We start from the raw sequence: 20895 nt of genomic DNA, 5'->3' as shown, positions 1-20895 counted from the left end.
CACCTTCAATAAAAAGATTTTCATGTAATCCCAGACTCTACATCTGGGGTCCTCAGTCTACATGAAATACAACACATTGGAGATATTCCTGTTTTTAAATGTGGTACATAAAAAAAGTGATTTGACTTGTCAGTAAAAATCTGAAACATGATCTGTTCCAATCAAAGCAGCCAAATGAGCTGGGATTTTATGTGTTTTCAACTTACATGGACAAAGATTAAAATACACTTTTTACTTGAAGTTACATTCTAAATATGCTATTTTTATTCAAAAAATCCTCAGAGATTTCATTTCATATCATTTCTGTTCAATTTCAGCTTTAATAGTCACCTTTAACAAGGGTCTATTAGAAACTGGGGTCGAAGGCATTTCAAGTTTAAATTCAAATTCAAATTCAAATTTTATTTGTCACGTACACAGTCATACACAGTACGATATGTAGTGAAATGCTTGGACAACTGCTCGTGACCTAAAGAAAACAAAAAAGGAAAAGGCTATGAATAAGATAGGAAATAAATATGAAAAATTAAAAAGGGTAAATTTAACTAGGAAGGAATAAAATATAAATTAAGGTTAAAAATGAAATAACTGTACAACACAAATTAGAATGAAGGGTAAATTTAACTGGGAAGAATAAGATAAAGATAAATATATAAATTAAAGTTGAAAATAAAATAACTGTACAACAAAATACACAATACACAATATAGAACTATATAAGAATGTATGAAGAAATCTAAATATAAATAAATATATACACAATAACAGCAGCTGTACAAGTATTAACCGGAAATGAAGAATATAGTGACCAGTGTTGTGCAAAAACAAAGTCCAGAAAGTCCAGTGTGTGTGTAAGAACCATATGTGTGGGTCAGTACTGTGTGGTGGTGTGATTGAGAGACCGTATCGCCTGCAGGAAGAAGCTCCTCCTCAGTCTCTCTGTGTTGGTCTTCAGGGAGCAGAATCGCTTTCCTGACCTCAGCAGAGAGAACAGTCTGTTGTTGGGATGGCTGAGGTCCTTCACGATCTTCCTGGCCTTGGTCCAGCACCGCCTGCTGTAGATTGAGTGCAGGTCAGGGAGCTCGGAGCGGATGGTGCGCTCAGCTGACCGCACAACCCTCTGTAGAGCTCGTCTGTCCTGCATGGTGCTGTTCCCGAACCAGGTTAAGATGTTTCCCGCCAGGATGCTCTCTATGGTGCACGAGTAAAAGTTCCTGAGCACCTTGGAGGGCAGTTGGAAGTCTCTCAAGCGTCTGAGGTGGTAGAGACGCTGTCGGGCCTTTTTCACCACGGTGTTGATGTGACAGGACCATGACAGGTCCTGCGTGATGTGAACTCCGAGGTATTTGAAGCTGTCCACTCTCTCCACTGGGCACTCGTTGATGACGGGGGTCTGGTAGTTTATAAATGTAGCACAAAACTTTTATAAAGGGTTTAAATTTTTTTTTAAAAAGGTCCTAGAAATGGTTCAACATGGCCACTCTCTCTCATACTGCTTTACTTCTTACAGTGAAGCTGCTGTCTAAATCAGCACCTCCTCTGTTTATACATTTCTTCGTTTCCTCCCTTTTAAATCTCCAGTTTGAAGATAGGTGCAACCAAAATGTGGTTATGTGTAAGGGCTGACAGGCCCCATTCACATGTTGTTTCAATCAGAGCTCAGACTAGTTTCAGTTATAAGGAAAACAAACTCACACAGTCACTGACACTGAGAGGAGAAATGGCGCAGAAAGGAGTTCAGCTGGACCAAGATCTGTTTGGATCTACTGAAGGATCCGGTTACTATTCCCTGTCAACACAGCTACTGCATGAACTGAACTAAAAGATTCTGGGATGGAGAGGAGGAGAAGAAAATATACAGCTGCCCTCAGTGCAGACAGACTTTCACAGCGAGGCCTGTCCTGGAGAAAAGCACCATGTTAGCAGATTTAGTGGAGGAGCTGAAGAAGACTGGACTCCAAGCTGCTCCTGCTGATCACTGCTATGCTGGACCTGAAGATGTGGCCTGTGATGTCTGCACTGAGAGAAAAATGAAATCCTTCAAGTCCTCTTTAGTATCTTTGGCATCTTACTGTGAGAAACACCTTCAGCCTCATTATGATGTGGTATTCCATTACTCCCCAACACTGCGTCTTACTGACAGTCAGTGAAGTGGATGTTTTACTGTCAGATCCACCAGAAGCAAAGACCAGAGCTGAATTCTTAAAATATTTATGTGAAATCACACTGGATCCAAACACAGCACATAAACGACCGAGACTGTTGGAGCCGGGGCTCGAACCAGCAACCTTCCGATTACAAGATGAAATCAGTGACACTTTTTGGGACAACAACATCCAAACTCCTGTCTCAGGTCCTCGTTCCTCCAGAGTAGGAGTGTACCTGGATCACAGAGCAGGTATTTTGTCCTTCTACAGCGTCTCTGAAACCATGACTCTCCTTCACAGAGTCCAGACCACATTCACTCAGCCGCTCTATGCTGGATTAGTCTATATTATGATAACTCAATCAATTTTGATGTCTTTGCTGAGTTTGTTAAACTGAAATAGACTGAGGTTTTTCCTATTTTCATCAATTTAAATCTGTGTTTTACTTTTATTTTATTTTCCTTCCATCATTGTTCTGGCATCTCTGCACAGCACAGCGGTCAGATGCTAATCAAACATCATGGGTGATACTGTGACATCTTCTAGTTGTTGTCTTTTTATGGAGGCTGAAATGGATTGTAGCACTGAACTGTTTTAGGATATTTGATAATCTCTTCTCTCCCATGGTCCCTGAATCCAACACCATCGTTACACGTCATGACTCCTATGAACTATCTGACAGCGTGATATTACAGATATTGACATTTCTTTTTTTTTTAATGTATGGACATACCATTAGTTAGTCAGCTATTTAATTTAGTTTAGGACTAACTTCAAACTGACCTGAAGAGAGCAGCAATGCGACGTTGATGCGTGTATTCTACCGGAAGTACAATAGAAGAAGAAAAAGAAGGAGAACGGAAATGACTTGCCTCTTTACTGCTCAACAATTCAGTCTTCGGCATCGGTAAGAGTTTGTCGAGGAGAGATTAGCTGCTGCCGAAGACGAAATCTTCTCAGATCTTCAGAAACGATCTCCCAGTATGAGGACGACATCGACCGTGAGCACAGACTGGTAGAGACTAACCGGAAACTCGAGATAAAGTTACAAATAATAGGTACGTGAAAGTGTAGCGGTCTCAATGAACTAACACAAGAATCCGACTCATGCTGGATCCTAGTCAGATTTGTTGTTTCAGGCTAACAGACTAAAATCAAGGAGCAGCATCGAATCGTTTTTATAGAAGTAAAACAAGCGCTTCTCTGTTTTTTTAAAGCGGTAATTTTGCCCGGAACCCTTATTCGAGAAGTCGCGGTCAAGCAAGCCGCACCTTCAGTTGTGCTGCTCCTCTATTCCCGACATTGTGGTACGGGTGCCGAGTGACTAGCACAAAGGAACACGCGTTCATTCTGCAACTTTGAAACTGTCTTTATTTTACTTTATTTGCAGAACTATCGTTTTGCTCCGCTGTCCCGTATAGGAGTTTTTTTTTACATTATACGTTATAATACATTAATACATTCATGATACGTTATTAAACTATTTAAGGCTTGTAGTAGTGTATCTCGTAACTGTATTATTTAAGGAAAAATGAGTCAAAATCTATGTAAATTATGTTGCCTTGTTTATAATGTTACCATCTATGAACTGTAGTTGCAGTTTGAATTGATGATTGGATTGGATTCCTATTCAGGTTGAGACCTGTAAATACAGGAAATCCTTAAGAACCTTATTAGTTGTAAAATGTTCATCCAGCTCTTTCTGTTTGCAGTTAAAATTAAAAGCATTGTGAATATGGAGAAGTAATTTCCACATTACTTTTTTCATCTGATTTTTGGGGTTTTTCCTCTGTATTATTGTGGGGCAGGGGTCTCAAACTCCAGTCCTTGAGGGCCGGTGTCCTAAAACTTTGCCATGTGTCCCTGCCTGTTGCAGCAGACCTGAATAAAATTATAAGGGCATTAGCAAGAGTATAGAACTTGACTGCATGCTGAAGTGGCAACCCCTAACCGCTTAAGTAAATGTAAATGGTAAATGGCCTGTATATAGCGCTTTACTAGTCCCTAAGGACCCCAAAGCGCTTTACATATTCACACACACATTCACACACTGGTGATGGTAGCCACAGCCACCCTGGGGCGCACTGACAGAGGCGAGGCTGCCGGACACTGGCGCCACCGGGCCCTCTGACCACCACCAGTAGGCAACGGGTGAAGTGTTTTGCCCAAGGACACAACGACCGAGACTGTCCAAGCTGGGGCTCAAACCGGCAACCTTCCAATTACAAGGCAAACTCCCAACTCTTGAGTTGGGAGTTGAGCCACGATCGCCAAACACTTACATTTTTTAAATGTAAGTGTTTGGAAAAATGTACTAAAAGTATTTTTATTGCACCATGTTCATTCACTCATGAGCTCCTGTAACACAAATCAAATGGCTGAATTGCCACATCAGCATACAGTCAAGTTCTATAGTCTTACGAATGACCTACTAATTGCATTCAGGTAAGTTGCAATAGGGACAAATGGAAAAGTTTCAGGACCCTGGTCCCCGAGGGCTGGAATTTGAGACCCCTGTTGTAGGGTCTTTACCTCACAATATAAAGCGCTGTGAGGCAACTATTTTTTTATCATTTAAATTCCTATATAAATTGAATTGAAATGACTTTATTTGAGAAGACTTTGTTTGGTGTATTGTTTTGTATAATAAAGTGACAACAGAAAAGTGTACTGTAATATAGGGAGATGATAACCATGAACGGAGTCTGGGTTAACCTGAATCGATACTCACTGCAGTTGTGTTTGTTATTGTGAAAACTAATGTAACTGCAGTTCAGACATGGTAATATTCACACATTATGTGATTTGAGTGGACCTTGCTTTTATTTTTTTCTAAAACCATACAGTTAACCTCAAAAAGGAATATAGTAAAACTGTAACCTTGAGCAGAATTCATGTAATTTTAATTTAAATATAGGGATATAATACATAGGCTATGAGATATCATATATAATGATGAGTTTTTCTAAACCTGTACAGCTAAAATGAGATGCCAATTTTTTTTCTTTTTACAGGGAAAGTTGGGGTCATAGCTGCAGTGATGAACTGAAACTTGTACAAACATACAAGTATATACAATGTCTAAGACAATTTGTAACATTTTGTGATATGCTGAGTATTCTAATAAGATAAGCTGTGATATATTACTTTTTTCGAACTGCAGATTTAGTTCAGTTGTGAGACAGCAGTCACCAGTTCCCTGTGATATGAGTCGTCATAGTTGCATATGAATCTGCGATGTCCACACATTGCAAGATAATGCTAATCTTTTTGCTATCCTCAACTTTACACTTCATTTATTTCTACTTCATTTTAGAACCTGAATTTGGCTTTATCCATGAAAACACACGGCAGTGACTTATGCCTGAGCTCCAGTGTCTTAAACATGCAGCAAAAGCCACAGTGTCTCAAATCTGTCTGCCTGTCACAGTCTCTCTCTCTCTCTCTCATTCACAGACAAACACACACGTGATTTGTTTCTGAGGCTTTCATTTTTGTTTTGCCAACTTCCTGAGCTGCTGTACTCACTAGAACAGCAACAACAGACTGAAAAGCAACTGATTTTATTACCGTATTTTCACGACCATAAGGCGCACTTAAAAGTCTTAGATTTTCTTCAAAAAGTACGGCGCGCCCTATAGCGCAGTGCGCCCTGTGTGTTGTAATGAGGACGTAGTAGAGAACACCATGAGAACGCTAAAGGGTGAAGTGTGTGCGTTGACTTTATCGCACATACCTGTGTAAAAGAACAGGTATGTGCGTTATGCAGGACATCGTTGTTTTAACAACCCTGAAAATGGCAAAGAGACACGCTTACGAAGCACAGTTTAAACTGAAGGCCATCAGCTACGCGGAGGAACATGGAAATCGAGCAGCGGCGAGAGAATTTAAGATTAACGAATCGATGGTTCGCAAATGGAGGAAGCAAGAAAACAAGCTCCGGCAGGTCAAGAAAACGCAGCTGAGTTTCCGCGGACATAAGGCGAGGTGGCCCAAGTTGGAGGAAAGACTCGAGCGGTGGATCATCGAGCAAAGAGCGAGCGGGAGAAGCGTTTCGACGGTCACCATTCGGCTAAAAGCAGTTTCACTAGCTGAAGAGATGAACATTGAACATTTCCAAGGAAGTCCGTCTTGGTGCTTTCGTTTTATGAAACGGTGCCATTTTTCCATCCGGACCAGGACTACGGTAGCGCAGCAACTTCCAGCGGATTATAAGGAAAAGCTGGCCATCTTCCGCTCCTACTGCAGCAAACACATCGGCGACAAAAACATCCAGCCCAGCCACATCACAAACATGGACGAGGTCCCGCTCACTTTCGACATCCCGGTGAGTCACACTGTGGAGAAGAAGGGGACCAGCACGGTAGCGATACGCACAACAGGGTATGAAAAGTCTTCTTTCACTGTTGTGCTTGGCTGCCATGCTAATGGACAGAAACTGCCGCCTATGGTGATTTTTAAGCGAAAGACTTTGCCTAAAGAGAAGTTTCCAGCAGGAATCATCATTAAGGCAAATGAAAAGGGCTGGATGGATGAGGAAATGATGAAAGAGTGGCTGAGGGAGGTGTATGTAAGGAGACCAGGTGGTTTTTTCCACGCATCACCATCGCTCTTAATCTGTGACTCTATGCGTGCCCATCTCACAGCCGATGTGAAAAAACTAGTGAAACAAATGAACTGTGAGCTTGCTGTCATTCCGGGAGGCCTGACAAAAGAACTCCAACCGCTGGACATCGGTGCGAACCGCCCGTTCAAAGTAAGGCTGCGAGCGGCCTGGGAGCGATGGATGACCGATGGAGACCACAGTTTCACCAAGAGTGGAAGGCAGCGCCGGGCAAGTTACGCCACAATTTGCCAATGGATTGTAGATGCTTGGGCTAACATGTCTGCTGGCACTGTTGTTCGAGCTTTCGCAAAAGCCGGCATCATTTCCGAGGAGCCGCACGGCACGGAAAGTGACTCTGACAGTGAAGACAGTGAACCTGGCATGTTTGATGGAGATTTAGCGCAGCTGTTCAATTCAGACACAGAGGATGAGGACTTCGATGGGTTTGATGATAAAAATGTGAGTACCAAACTTTGTTTTGCTCCTGCTTTATTTTTAAATACGCACACTTGTATGCTTGTGTGTTGTTGATGATGACGATTACTGATAATAAAAATGTGAGTACCAAACTCAGGTTTGCTCCCGCTTTATTTTTAAATACGCATACGGTACTTGTATGCGCCCTATGGTCCAGTGCGCCTTGTGTGTGTGTTAAATACAGTAATGGCACACATAACTGAGACTGCGCCTTATGTGTGTGTTAAATACAGTAATGGCACACATAACTGAGACTGCGCCTTTTAGTACAGTGCGTCTTATGGTCGTGAAAATACGGTATCCCAGTATTAAAAGGTTCACTTTGTATTTGCAAAAATAATAATGATAATATATAAGATAATTTATATAATAATAACGTATCAATATTTAGTGTCCCTGTATCGATAAAGTATTGCCTTACTCCTTTTAGAGATGCACTTATGTGTTGACTCATGTACCTATTTAGCTAGGTTGGTATGATACCTGGGATGAGCTTCCATGCTGTGTAGACACAGGTAATCAGCTGGTAGCTCAATGGTGGCGTTCTCTGCCCTGTGTTAGTTAGTCTGGGTGAGCACCTGCTGTTATGAGCACATTTATTTGTGCTGTTAGCATCTTCAGATAGTAGGTGTGGATCACCTCAGGTCCATAATGTTGACTGCCTCTTTTTCTGGGAGGTTGCCGTGGTCTGCTGTCAGGTCCACAAGTCACTTAACGCTCGTGGTATACAACATCTCTTTCTCCCAGATGTTCTTCCAGTATTGTTCAGTTTTATCTCTGGGTGCCCTCTTATTATTGTTCCCTTGTAGCTGAGAGTACACCTTGGACTGATGTTTGGAGAAGAGGCAATTTATTCTCTTGGCCTCTGCTTGTCTCTTCAGCCTAGTGCCGAGAGGTGTGAGCTTTTGTTTCTAGAACCTTAGTTATTTGCACCTTGTTGTATATCTTATTCATCCAGGACCTGTCGTTCAGTACTTCTGTTAGCTGACTAACCCCCTCTGGGCTTCCCTGATTTTTGGCTTCCAACCTTCTTCTCCACAGAGGACTTTCTCTGCATGCGTTCTTGATCTCATACCAAAGTGTTTCTATTATTTCTGTGGCAGTGGCATATATGAGCTCATTTTTTTTAGTAACACTGGTAGTGGGAATGGTGAGCCGAGCTTTCTTGTCATCTGCAAGCATCGCCTATGATGAGACTTGTTAGTGAGGGAGTCATCAAGCGAGTAATGAATCCAAATGTAAAAAAAAAAAAAAAGTTTGGCTCAAGTTCTTATCAGTGTTTACCGAGTAGATCAGGAAAACGAAAAGAATATCTAAGAAGTGTCTTAGCAGAGCTTTATTTTTCAGCATTAGTGAAGCAGTGTAGGGACTTCTTGACAATGAACAACACAACAAGACAGACAACATCCAAAGAAAAGCTTGAAGTGTCCTTCAAGAAGAACTATTCCTGAAGACTATGAAATGATGCGAACGCTTGACTAACAGAGTTCAGAATAAAGGTGTTTATCACAAATATTGATTTTTAAGCTATTAGAGTAAGACAGGCTCATTTTTTCCATGTATACACTATTTCTGTATTTTTCCATGTTTCAGTAAATCACTACAGCTATGACCTCATCGCTATCTTTTAAAAATGGTCTCTTATAAAACTGCAGAGAACATTTGATGCAAAATTGACTCTAATTACATATGTGTAGTATTCCCACATTTAAAATCTAATTCTGTTAGAGGTAATCCAATGGTTTTACTGCATTGTACTATGTCATCACATTACTAACCTTTTTCTTGTGTACATTTGTTCCCAAAGACCTCCCACAACAACATGACCAGCAAGAGGGACTCAGATCAACAGAAGACCTCCAACAACGTGATGATTAAGGAGGACCCAGATCAGCAGGAAACCTCTGATAACAACATGATGTTAAAGGAGGACCCAGACCTGCAAGTTTGTAACCAGGAGAGGAACTCCAGTCTGGAGAAGGAGAACCCAGAGCCTACACAGATTAAAGATGAACAGGAGGAACTCTGCATCAGTGAGGAGGGAGAGCAGCTTGTAGTGAAGGAGGAGGTTGATGGTATCATCGTTTGGACTGGTAAAGAACGGCTCAGTCTTCTGGATAAAATCTGGAAACCAAAAGAAAACTTGGGTATGTACAACTAAAAAGTTCTTAATGAGATGACACAGGAATATGAATCTTAATAACTTTGACCTTAATCAGAGCTCAAAGTTTCTTATTTGTTTACAGGCACAGGAAAATTTTAAGGGAAAACTGCAATGAGTAGAGCAGGAGTGGGGGAACTCCAGGCCTCAAGGGCCAGTGTTCTGTACCTGACAAACCATCCTACCCGTTGTTTCTGCGCATGCGCACAACACGAAATTAAGTGGCGAACCGTCCTACCTTTTTGAATATTAGCTAGAAACATACTCTGACTGGTAAAATTAAGTGACAAACCATGCTGGCTTTATGAATATGAGCTACAAGCATACTCTGATGGGCAAAGTTAAGTGGCAAACAGTCATACCTACTTAAATTTGTGCTGGAATTACTCTGTGACAGCAGAAATGTGCATAAACTACTTATGGTAGGATGTTTTGCCAAAGTAGGATGGTTTGTCAGAACACCAGTATCCTGCAGGTTTTAGATGTCAATCTGGGTCAACACACCTGAATCAAATGATTAGTGCATTCACAGGCCTCTGGAAAACCTCAAGACATGTTGAGGATGCAATTTAGCCATTTAAATCAGCTGTGTTGGATCAAGGACACATCTAAAACCTGCAGGACACTGGCCCTTGAGTTCCCCCACCCCTGGAGTAAAGTTTAGATTTTACTACAGCATTTTATCCAGTCTTTATTTTTTTTTTTTTTTTTTTTTTTTTTTAATAAATAGGACAGGGGAAATGAATGAGAGAAAGAGGGGGAGAGAAAGAAAGAAAACCAAAGGGGAGAAGAGACGGTGAGAAGGGGGGGGAAGAGAGAGAAAAAAAAAAAGAACTCCTGGGTCACCTGTATGGAGAAAAAAAAAAACAAAAAAAAACAAACAAACAGAGGAGACAGCAAACAACAAAGAGCAACATAATAATAGAGAAAACAAAGCACCATCACAATAAACTAGCTAGTCATAGATATCAGTATTTACTAAATAATAAACGATATTGTGCAGCACGCAAGATAGACAGCGCACAGTGTGCTTTGAGGTAGCAGCCAAGAAAGCTTTAGTCCGCGTCTGTGAATACCCATGTGTACACCTGTGTGCATACCTGTGTGGATCAGCATGCTTGCATTCCAAAGGTTTCTCCATGTAATGATCTGCTAGGGAGTGTGGGGGGGCCACAGCCCCGTCCTCCAGGGTGTGAAGCAGGTATGGAGGAGATCAAAACTCCAGACATCCAGAGGCCCCCAGAACACAAGAGACCAAGGAAGACCAACAGAGGGGCAGCCGCGCCACTGTTCCAGTAAGAGCTGAGGAGAGTCCCAGATGAGGGCTCGCCCAGCAGCCGCGGAGCAGAAGTCAGGGGGAGTTGCAGTGACGCGCCCGTGAGCTCCGCCGGCCCCCAGCTGTGCCTGAGTGACCGAGCCCCAGGCCGAGAGGCCGGGGGCACCCCACCTCCAAAGGGGCCCGAGCGAGCCCCAGGCCCCGACAAGCGGCCGCCAAGGAGTGAGCCGGTGTGTACCTGGACGCCCACCCCCAGACACAAAGAACCACCAACACACCGACACCTGAGGGAGTCCGCCACCGGCAGGGGAAGTGGTGGTGGGTGGAGATAGGCCTCCAAACCTTGGAGGGCCTGAGGTGTCCCCAGAGAGGTGGCGTCTGATACCCAACCTGACATATAGACACAGACATACAGGCACACACAGACACAAACATCCATTCCCACCCTCATGCTCTCATATGCACTCACTCCACACTCAACCAACGTGGAGACAGACATAAAGAGACGCTGTACACACGATCACACTCCCCAAGCGTACTCTACAAACCGGGTCTAGCTACCCTTGCCCCTGGAGGGGGGAATTGCACCCAGACCCAGGTGGTGTTACCCTTTTCCCTGCGGTGGGGAGAGGCAGACCACCCCGACTCCGCAGCAGCATTTTATCCAGTCTGAGTACAGTACTTTGGTTATTTAATTTGAATAATTTCAATGGCTTATTTTTATCGATCTGATGTCTGGGCATTTTTCTCAGAAAATCTGAAAACCATCTAAGATGAGGTGATGTTGCTAGTCCTTCTAAAACCATCTTGGGAACTGAGAGGAGTTGGACTTGGTGCAACTGTGGTGACAGCTTGGTTTCATGTTTACTCCTGGTGGGAGTTGAACTGACAGGGTTTCCCTTTGTCACCAGTTATCTTCATAATTTTTAGTGACAGAATTTCTAGCATTGCAAAGTGGCATAGGATTTCTGCCTTGGTAGCCTCAGAATCTCCTCTCTGCTCTTCACAGTTGATGTGACTATTTTTGGTTTTATCATCCAACTTGCATTTGTAGCCAAGTGTGAAGTGTTTGGAAAGATAACTAGCACCTTCAAAATGAGGTCATGGTTCTCAGCCAGAAAGGGGTGAATGTCCATTTTGCGTCAGGGATGAGTTGCGCCTGCAAGTGGAAGAAGTTGGATATCTCAAATGTTCAGAAAGTGAGGCAGAGTGGAGCGGGAGACTTGAAGGGGAACCCGTACTGCTTTTGCTGTGCATGTTATATCTGTTGCGAGGAGGTGATGGGAAATGTAAATGAGCATCTTCTGAAGGGTATATGGGCTCTATGTTAGAGAAATTAGGAGTTTGGTCAGAAGTGCCTTTCCACCTCTGTATTGAAAGGAGCAACTTTAAAGTCCTCAGGCTTTTAAAACCCTTTAAGCCCTAACCTGTCGCTGGTGACAGGTTTTTTTCAACCTACCGTAACTTTTGAGCTGTTCACATAATTGAAAAAATGGCAACAGTTTCTGAAAGCAGAGGCTCTGCGCTTTCTATTGAAATTAGGTTCATTATCCCAGGCACAGGGTGAACGCAACCCTGTGAAAACGAAGGTTGGTTGACAGAAAAGAGGGTCAGCAAGTATAACAGAAACTTTTTTCTTTCCTTTTCTTTTTTTTTGCTGGGGTGGGGTGGATTTCATTCATTCATGTTGAGGACTTCAGCAGGGATCCGTGCCATTTGTGGCCAAAGTCGAGGCCGGTGCCATGTACATCAGAAAAGCCGTGGAGCTGGTGGTGATGCCTCTCGCAGCCGGTCGCCACATCGTCCAGTGGCTTGGAGAACAGAGGCAGACCCAGATGATGCTGTCCCTCAACCACCAAGATTCAGACCAAAGAGAACCCCTGGTATTCAACCTCCTCTCAATGCTGCACAATCCCCAGGTGATATCTTCTCCAAATTTTTTGATGACGAAGTACTAAAATGCTTGTGTGAAAACACAAACAAGAATGCGGCAAAAAAAAAGGAAAAGGGCAAAACGTTTGCATGGAAGGAAATTACATCAGAAGAACTACAAAAGTACCTGGGCTTGTTACTTTACATGGAAGTCTGCAATTTTCCAAAAATGGTAGACATTTGGAGGAGTAACACAATTTTTCATGTTCCTTTTCCTGCCACTGTTATGTCCAAAGACCGATTTATGGCCATCAATTCTAACCTTCATATCAGTGATCCAGAAGAAGATGTGGCCTATGGCAAGAAAAAGGGCACAGAGGACTATGACACATTTCACCAGGTCAGACCTCTCCTTGAGATGTTGAGAAGTCGTTGCATGAGTAACTACCACCCAAAGCAGCACATTTCAGTTGAAGAGAGGATGGTTGCCAAGCCCACCAAGTGGGGGCTAAAAAATTTTGTTCTTGCTGATGTAAATGGCTACATCATAGACTTCAAGCTATACACAGGGAAATCAAAGTTGTCATCAGAGTAGGGCTGCCACGATTTGTCGACTAGTCACGATTACGTCGACTATCAAAATCGTCGACGACTGATTTAATAGTCGACGTGTCGTTTGAAGCTTTGTAAGATCGCAAAAGACGCAGAAGTAGCAGGATTTAAGAGTGTAATAACGGACTGAAACAGAAGATGGCAGCACTGCATATACAAGGATGCCAGCTGCCGTTAAACCCCGAAGAAGAAGAAGCAGCTGTGTCCCAGAATTCATAGCGCGGCCCAGCTTAGTTTCCAACAATGGCGGTAGCTAGTTAGTTTTAATATTACTCTTATTATTCTTTCTGGGTCACAAAATAAATGTTTAACATATTTTCAGGCGAGAATGTAGCTGTGTAAACCTCAAATATCGGCTCAGTTTATCAGGACACCACATATTTTCAAAAGCTCTGTTACGTCTGTTACCCACTAGCTCGATAGCTAGCCGGGGGCTAGGTCACTAGCGCCGTGAGAACACCGGACTCCCGGCAAATTGTTTTCAAACCCACCGCCGTCTTTCGCGACTCAGGTTAAATATATATGAGTCACTTAGATAAATTAAAAATGTTGTTGTTTGGCTTTCTTTTTTTTTTTTTTTTTTTTTTTTAGTATTTTATTTGTTCCTGAGTAAATCGGTTTGGCTGAGATTAAAGTTATAGTTTTTACACAGCTGTATAAACGTAAAGCAGACAGCTGATTATCAGAAGTGTGAGATGCTGGAGAATATACTCCGGTGTCCTGTTATATTTTAGATAGCAAGGAGTTTATTAAACTTTACCGAAACAATCTGCAAATTTCATTAAAATTGAATAAACTATCATCTTGTCTTTATTTTTAGTTAGCACCTTAAAAGCTTAAAGCTATAAGCTAATGATAGTTATATAAGAGCAGATGCTGCTGGTGCAATAAGCTGTAGTTTTACGTCCAGTGGATGATGATCTGATTAGTCGACTAATCGCATAAATAATCGGTGACTAGTCGACTATCAAAATAATCATTTGTGGCAGCCCTACATCAGAGAAAGGACTCTCTTTTGATGTGGTTACATCACTAGTGGACAAAGACTCTCTGGGATCAGGTTATATTGTCTACTGTGATAACTTCTACACCAGCCCAGGCTTCTTCCAACACTTGAAAAAGCAGGGATTTGGGGCTTGTGGTACATACAGGGAGGGCAGACTGGGTGTTCCATCCTCTCAGGAAAATGCTCTCCATAAAAGATCACCAAGAGGCTCCATTCGGTGGATCAGGGATGGTGACCTTTTATTTGTAAAGTGGGTGGACAGTCGAGAAGTCGCCATCTGTACCACCGTCCACCCTGTGTACAGTGGGGACACAGTGTTACACTGGCAGAAAAATGAAGATGGACATTTTGAGAGCGTTTCTGTCCCCAGACCGACAGCTGTGACCGAATACAATAAATACATGGGAGGAGTGGACACATCAGACCAGATGCTAGGAACAAATTCAGTCCTTTGCAAAACCAAAAGATTGAACATGATAGTTTTCCAGCATCTACTGGACATTGCAGTTACCAACAGTTTCATTCTTCACAAAGAGTTGTGCATCAGCAAGCAACAGAAACACAAGACATGGCAGGCCTTCCAGGAGGAGCTTGCTGCACACCTCGTAGGTGTTTGCTTGGATGGCAAGCCTGAGTTCCCAAGTCAAGGACACTTTCCTGTCCCTACGAGCACTAGAGATATGGGAAAGAGGCACAGGGCAACCTTGGGAAGGAAGCAGTGCACTGTCTGAAAGAGGAGCACTCCTTGGAAATGCCAGCAGTGCAATGTAGGCCTTTGCCTGCAGCTCGAAAGGAACTGCTTTTTGGAGTTCCACCAGAGGCCAAAAATGTCTGGACTTGCTTAGAAAAAAAATTAGAGACCCCTAGAAACAAACAAACGAAAGTTCACATATTTGTTGTCTGTTTTATAGTTCAAATTGCAAATCTTTTTTTTTCATGTACATTCTGAGTACCTTATTCAGTAAAAATCTGTAAAATTTCATGTTCCTGTTTTGTGTTTTCCTGTTATTATTCTGTTATTACACAGTTATAGCAAACAGTAAAGAAAAACAACTACCAGATGTTGAAGGAAGTAGTAGTCCTAAAAAAGGGACAAACCACATACTCGCAGCAGATTTTATGACACCTCCACAGCTAAAACAACAAAATAATTCCAGGCAGCCTGTTTAACATTATACAGTTTAAAGGATGCCTCCACGACACCCTCTAGGCAGTGAGTTTTGGACATATCCTACTTGGGAGGAGTACCTGGGGTAGACCCAGGACACTGTTGCTTAGGAACGCCAACAGTGGTCCCCTGAAAAAGTTGAGGTTTCTATCCAAATAAAAGCAGAAAGTGGAGTTCAAATAATTAGTTTATGTTGTTTCCATCCCTTAAAAATTAAAAATTGGGACTTATTATTGCCCACACATTAATTTTTTTTAAAAAAGGCTGTAAAAATTTCCACATTGTACTGTGGAAAAATATCAAAAAAGAAGTGCTACTCCTGCTTGATGCATTAAAACGTATAGCAACTTTGTACAATTTATTCTAAATAAATGAATAAATATTAGGGGTGGGACTCGATTAAAAAGATTAATCTAGTTAATTAGAGGCTTTGTAATTAAATAATCTTGATTAATCGCATTTGCTCGCACAAGAAAACTTTCCCCTAAGCTCAAATGTTGTGGTTTTTTTTGGTTTTTTGAATTTAAAAGGGTTTTAGTGGGTGACAGAATCAAATTATGGACATGGAGATGAATGCTGTAAATGCAAACTCTTAATTTCTGAGAGAAAAAAGTATTTAAACTGAATTTCAATTCAAAACAGAGAAACAAGAACTTAAACAGACTTAAAAATAAAGCCTTATTTTAAGTACTTTAAATACATTTTCAAAATCGTATCGTCTTTAAATAGTAATACAAACTTCAACATAAAGTGCAGTTTTTCTTCTTAATAAAAAAATAAAGCAGAAACATTAAAGGTTATTTAACCAGCTTCACCTTTAGACTCTGAGTAACCGTAGCCAAAATTATTTTGTACATTAGGCTAAAACAGTGTGATCATTGAACATTTTAGTGCAAAAATCAACAAACCTATTGGAGTCACAATACCTCTATGCTTAGTTGCTGTCTGTCTCTTTCAGCCAGTTACTTAGACAAACTACCCTGTTCACATTTTCAGAGCTCAAGTGAGCTCTCTTTTTTGTTACTATGTGACCTGCAAGTGGGGAACACTCTCACATGGGACTCTCACATGGCAAGGACATACAGCTGTATGTGTAGGTCCCTGTTCGACTCGACCACCAGTGCAGCGGTCAGTCTTTTTCATTGATGGTGTATTCTGCTCTGTACAAACTCAGGGCCCTGGTACTCAGGGCTTCCTCATCTGAATCAGAGTCCGAAGACAATGAAGAGAGGAGGAGGCTCTTTGTCTTTGCTGGCTCCTTTGTAGTGGCATCTTTACATTTTAAGACACTTTAAATCTTTAAAGGGTGGGTCAAGTACAGTAGCTATCTTGAGCCACTGATGGTTGAGTGTTGCTACACATTGGGGTATGTCCTTTGTGAAGGATCTTAAATTTCACCATGTAGTTTGATTCATCATCGGAGACCTCCATGGTGTGAGGCAGATGGCAGAAAGCAGGTAAAACCACTGGACATGAGACATGTCTCACCTCTAAGAAGTTCAGTCACAAACCTGTAGTAGACAGTTCAAGAAAGTAAATATTAATCTACACACTAATTGTCAACTATAGAGCTTTTTGAAGAAACAACAACAATAAATTGAAAATAGTTTTATTTACTTGCATGGCTTGAGGACAGTCAGCTTTTGGAGTTTTACTGGCTCAGATGGAGTTTGTCTGATTTGATTGTTTGTCTAAAGCAGCAAAAACAGCCTCTTGATTCTTTAGTAGACAAGAAACCATATCCCGCTTTGAATTCCACTGTGTGGAAATATCCTGTATGAGTGGCTCTTTTTGTTGCCCCAGTCGTGTTTGCTCCTGGTGTAGTTCCATCGTATTAGCAGGACTGTGTGTAATGCATCTAATTTTGCTTGCTTTTTCAGTGTCATAAAGCTGTTGAATTTACCCGAATAGTCTTTCAGGTGGAAAGTTGGATCAACTGATGCTAAATGTTGTCCAATGTTGACTTACTAATGTCGGTCCTGAAGCCAGTCATTTCATCAAGTTTGGGCTGCTGGCACCTTTTGTTGGAGCTAACAGCTCCCACAGTTTCTGTGCTCGCTGCAACATGTTTTGCATTTAGATGGTACTGTAAGCTTGAAGTGATTTGGTGGTATGCAAACTCCTTTGTGCACAGTTTGCACAAAACCAGACTTTTATCAAGGCTTTACTTAGTAGTCTTTTGGAAATGAAGTTTGCCTGCGATCAGTCCTAGCAGCATGCTTTCTTCTGAGTCTTCCATTTTTGTAGCTGTTTGCATCAGTGTAATCGTATACCAGGAAATCATGACATGGACAAAACTTGCGATTTTCTTGGAACGCAAAGTGCAATTAAATGCTTTAATTTTTAACGCGTTTCTTTTTTTCAAATTAATTAATTGCAATTAAAGCATTAAATTCACCCCTAAGTAATATAAAAAGTAATAAGTAGAAGAGGAAAAATCTAAAATGTGTCCGAGAAATACATAGGTATATACTGATTTAAAAAACTATATTACTGCAGAGTGGAGGATTACAGCTAAGGGCTTTCGTGAGGATGTAATAAATAGATTTTACTCTTTAGAACTTTTTCCACCTGGATAACTGAACTTCCGATGGCAAATTACATGATATTTTCTCAAATATGTGTGTGTTTTCTATCATTTTTGTCTATGCAGACCTCCCACTACAACATGACTGTAAGGAGGAAGAAGTACTCATAGACCAGCAGGTCTGTAACCAGGAGAGGAGCTCCAGTCTGGACCAGGACTCAGAGCCCCCACAGATTAAAGATGAAAAGGAGGAGCTATGCATCAGTCAGGAGGGAGAGCAGCTTGCAGTGAAGCAGGAGGTTGATACTTTTACGGTCACTCCAGGAGCAAACACTGACCTGCTCCTTTCTTGCAAGTCTTCTGAAACTGAAAGCCAAAAACAGGAAGAAAGCAAGCATGTGCTCTCAGGATTGATTATACATTTTGAGCTGAAGAACACATCACAACAGACAAATAGAAGTCAGAGTAACACAGTAGACACCTCTCTCGAATCAGAGAGTCAGGGTAAAACTGATACAAACAAAAAGCCTATAAAATGTGACACTTGTGGAAAAAGATTTCGGTTTGACTGCCACTTAGCAAAACACGCTCGAGTTCACACGGGTGAGAAACCTTATACTTGTAGCAGTTGTGGAAAAAGGTTCACTCAGATGGTAAACTTGAAAATTCACATGAGACTCCATACAGGTGAGAAGCCATATACTTGTAACACCTGTGGGAAAAAGTTTACTTTCTTATCACCTTTCAAAATTCATGTTAAACATCATGCAGGTGACAGGCCATTTCCTTGTAGCGTCTGTGGAAAAAGATTTGTTATAAAGGCGGGACTGGAAAGTCACATGAAAAGTCACACAGGTGAGAAGGCGTATCCATGTAGCACCTGTGGGAAAAGATTCTCACTGAAGTCAGGATTGGACAGTCACATGACAATCCACACAGGTGAGAAGCCTTTTTCCTGTAGCACCTGTGGGAGAAGATTCAGAAAAAAATCAATATTGGAAGGCCATTTAAGAACGCACACCGGTGAGAAACCTTTCCCCTGTACCTACTGTGGGAATGTATTCAGCCGGAGGGTAAACTTGAAAACACACATGAGAAAACATACAGGTGAGAAGCCGTATTCTTGTAGTGAGTGTGGGAAAAGATTTAGTAGCTTTTCAGGATTCAAAAATCATATGAGAATCCACTCAGGTGAAAAACCATATTCTTGCAGCACCTGTGGCAAAAGATTCACTCAGCGATCAGGACTGGAAACACACATGAGAATTCACACGGGTCAGAGGCCACATACTTGTGGAACTTGTGGCAAAAACTTCAGTGATTCATCAGCAATCAGAAAACATGTGAGAGTCCACATAGGTGAGAAACCACATACTTGTGGTGCCTGTGGAAAAAGTTTCAGTGATGAGTTGAAATTCAAAAGTCATCTCAAAGTTCACACAGGAGAGAACTTACGTTTCTGTAGTGTCTGTGGAAGAGGATTCACTCAGGTGAATCACTTGACAAGACATATGAGAACTCACACAGGTGAGAAGCCATATTCTTGTAGCACCTGTGGGAAAGGATTTGGTGACTTATCAGGGTTGAAAAGACACATGAGAATCCATACAGGTGAAAGACCATATTCCTGTAGCACCTGTGGGAAGACTTTTAGTGACTTAACAGGATTCAAAACTCACACAAGACTTCACACGGGTGAAAAGCCATATTCCTGTAGTGTGTGTGAGAAAAGTTTTATTCAGATGATACACTTAAAAAATCATATGAGAAGGCATACAGGTGAAAGGCCACACACTTGTAGCATCTGTGACAAAAGATTCAGTTATGCCACAAACCTGAAAAATCACATGAAAAGTCACACTAGTTAAGTGTCCCACTCACTTAAAAAGCCGATCTCATATGCATTTTATTTCCATAACATTAACGAACTGTACCGATCATGTATTCAATTTGCTGTCCTATTCTTATGATGAATGGCAGCAGTGTCTACCTGTCCTGTATCACTACACTTGCTGTTTTTCGGATAATCAATAATTATCTTGTGGGGCATAAGTTTGACACCCCTGATGTAGCGGAAACCCTGATTTTATATTTGTCTGAATTTATTTTTGTTGTTTTGTTTTAGGCTGTAGACATGACAAACATAGGTTGTAGATGTAGGTTGTGTTTTAAGAAATACCTTTCTTATAGAAAATCAAGGATAGATGAACTTCATGCTTTTTATGGAAAACTTTTAATTCAGTTGTTCAGAGTTTAGCAAGAAAGTGCCACACGTAGGACAGAAATACGTCATTATGGACTTGACGAGCTATTCATATTAATGAAAATTAACCTTCAGTGTGTGTTGAATGGTTATGAGTTTTATGCAGTTCAAGTAAAGTTTTAAAAGTAATCCTTATATATTTTTCTGAGTAGTAATATCTAAAATATAAAGGAAACATAAATTCTGCCTTATTTCACACATTTTTCTTGGTTACTGATATTTTTTATATAAATGTAGAAGCAGATTTTTTTTTCTTTTTTGTACTATTTGAATAAACATGTCCTCGTCTGTGTTATAGTTCTTGTTTAGCAGCAGGTTCACAGTTCAAACTGCATGAAAATTTTATCAATTTTGGTGATCATGTCAACAATTAATTGTATTGAATTTGATGTGAACTCAGTAACATAGGGTTTGACCTGCTTGATATGAAATATATTTACTCTATTGGTTTAATGTGCAGTCTAATGAGAGGGATGCATCGAAGTAACCAACTGAAATGATTAGAAGCAAACCTTTTGTGCAAATGTGGATTTAATATTTTTTTCAACAAGATGGGAAAAGTGTTTTTACCATAGATCAAATTTTATAATGGTATTTTGGTTACAGGAAAGTTGTTACACTGCAGGAGCTTTGCATGAGTCACGGTCGGAATGAACCTGATATACTGTATACTGCACCTTGGTGCAGCCCCACAGTTCATCCTCCATCTGAAACGAGGAATTTTACTGTTTTGTCAAACTTCGCACATCTGTTGCAAAACAAAATAAACCATTAAAACCA

General features: G+C 41.2%; 1 protein-coding gene across 1 annotated transcript; it reads left to right on the top strand.

Annotated features, from left to right (window-relative positions):
* Positions 1-2670: 2670 nt before the first annotated feature.
* Positions 2671-20895, top strand: LOC309694491 (uncharacterized protein). Its single transcript, XM_082514619.1, has 4 exons — positions 2671-3205; positions 5604-7212; positions 9038-9377; positions 17979-20895. Exons 2-4 carry the CDS (start codon positions 5902-5904, stop codon positions 19718-19720), a joined length of 3393 nt encoding a protein of 1130 aa, XP_082370745.1. The 5' UTR covers positions 2671-3205; positions 5604-5901; the 3' UTR covers positions 19721-20895.

The sequence above is a fragment of the Aulonocara stuartgranti genome (assembly GCF_965226115.1).
Source record: "Aulonocara stuartgranti genome assembly, chromosome: 18".
In the NCBI taxonomy this organism is placed as follows: domain Eukaryota; kingdom Metazoa; phylum Chordata; class Actinopteri; order Cichliformes; family Cichlidae; genus Aulonocara; species Aulonocara stuartgranti.
Note: the sequence above shows the minus strand (reverse complement) of the source record. Positions and strands in the feature narration are given on the sequence as shown.

Bases quoted from the DNA above. Each gene is read 5' to 3' on its own strand.
- LOC309694491 (XM_082514619.1), top strand. From the start codon at position 5,902: ATGTGCGTTATGCAGGACATCGTTGTTTTAACAACCCTGAAAATGGCA. The intron at 7,213-9,037 runs GTGAGTACCAAA...TTGTTCCCAAAG, and splicing joins ATGGGTTTGATGATAAAAAT to ACCTCCCACAACAACATGAC. The intron at 9,378-17,978 runs GTATGTACAACT...TTGTCTATGCAG, and splicing joins GAAACCAAAAGAAAACTTGG to ACCTCCCACTACAACATGAC.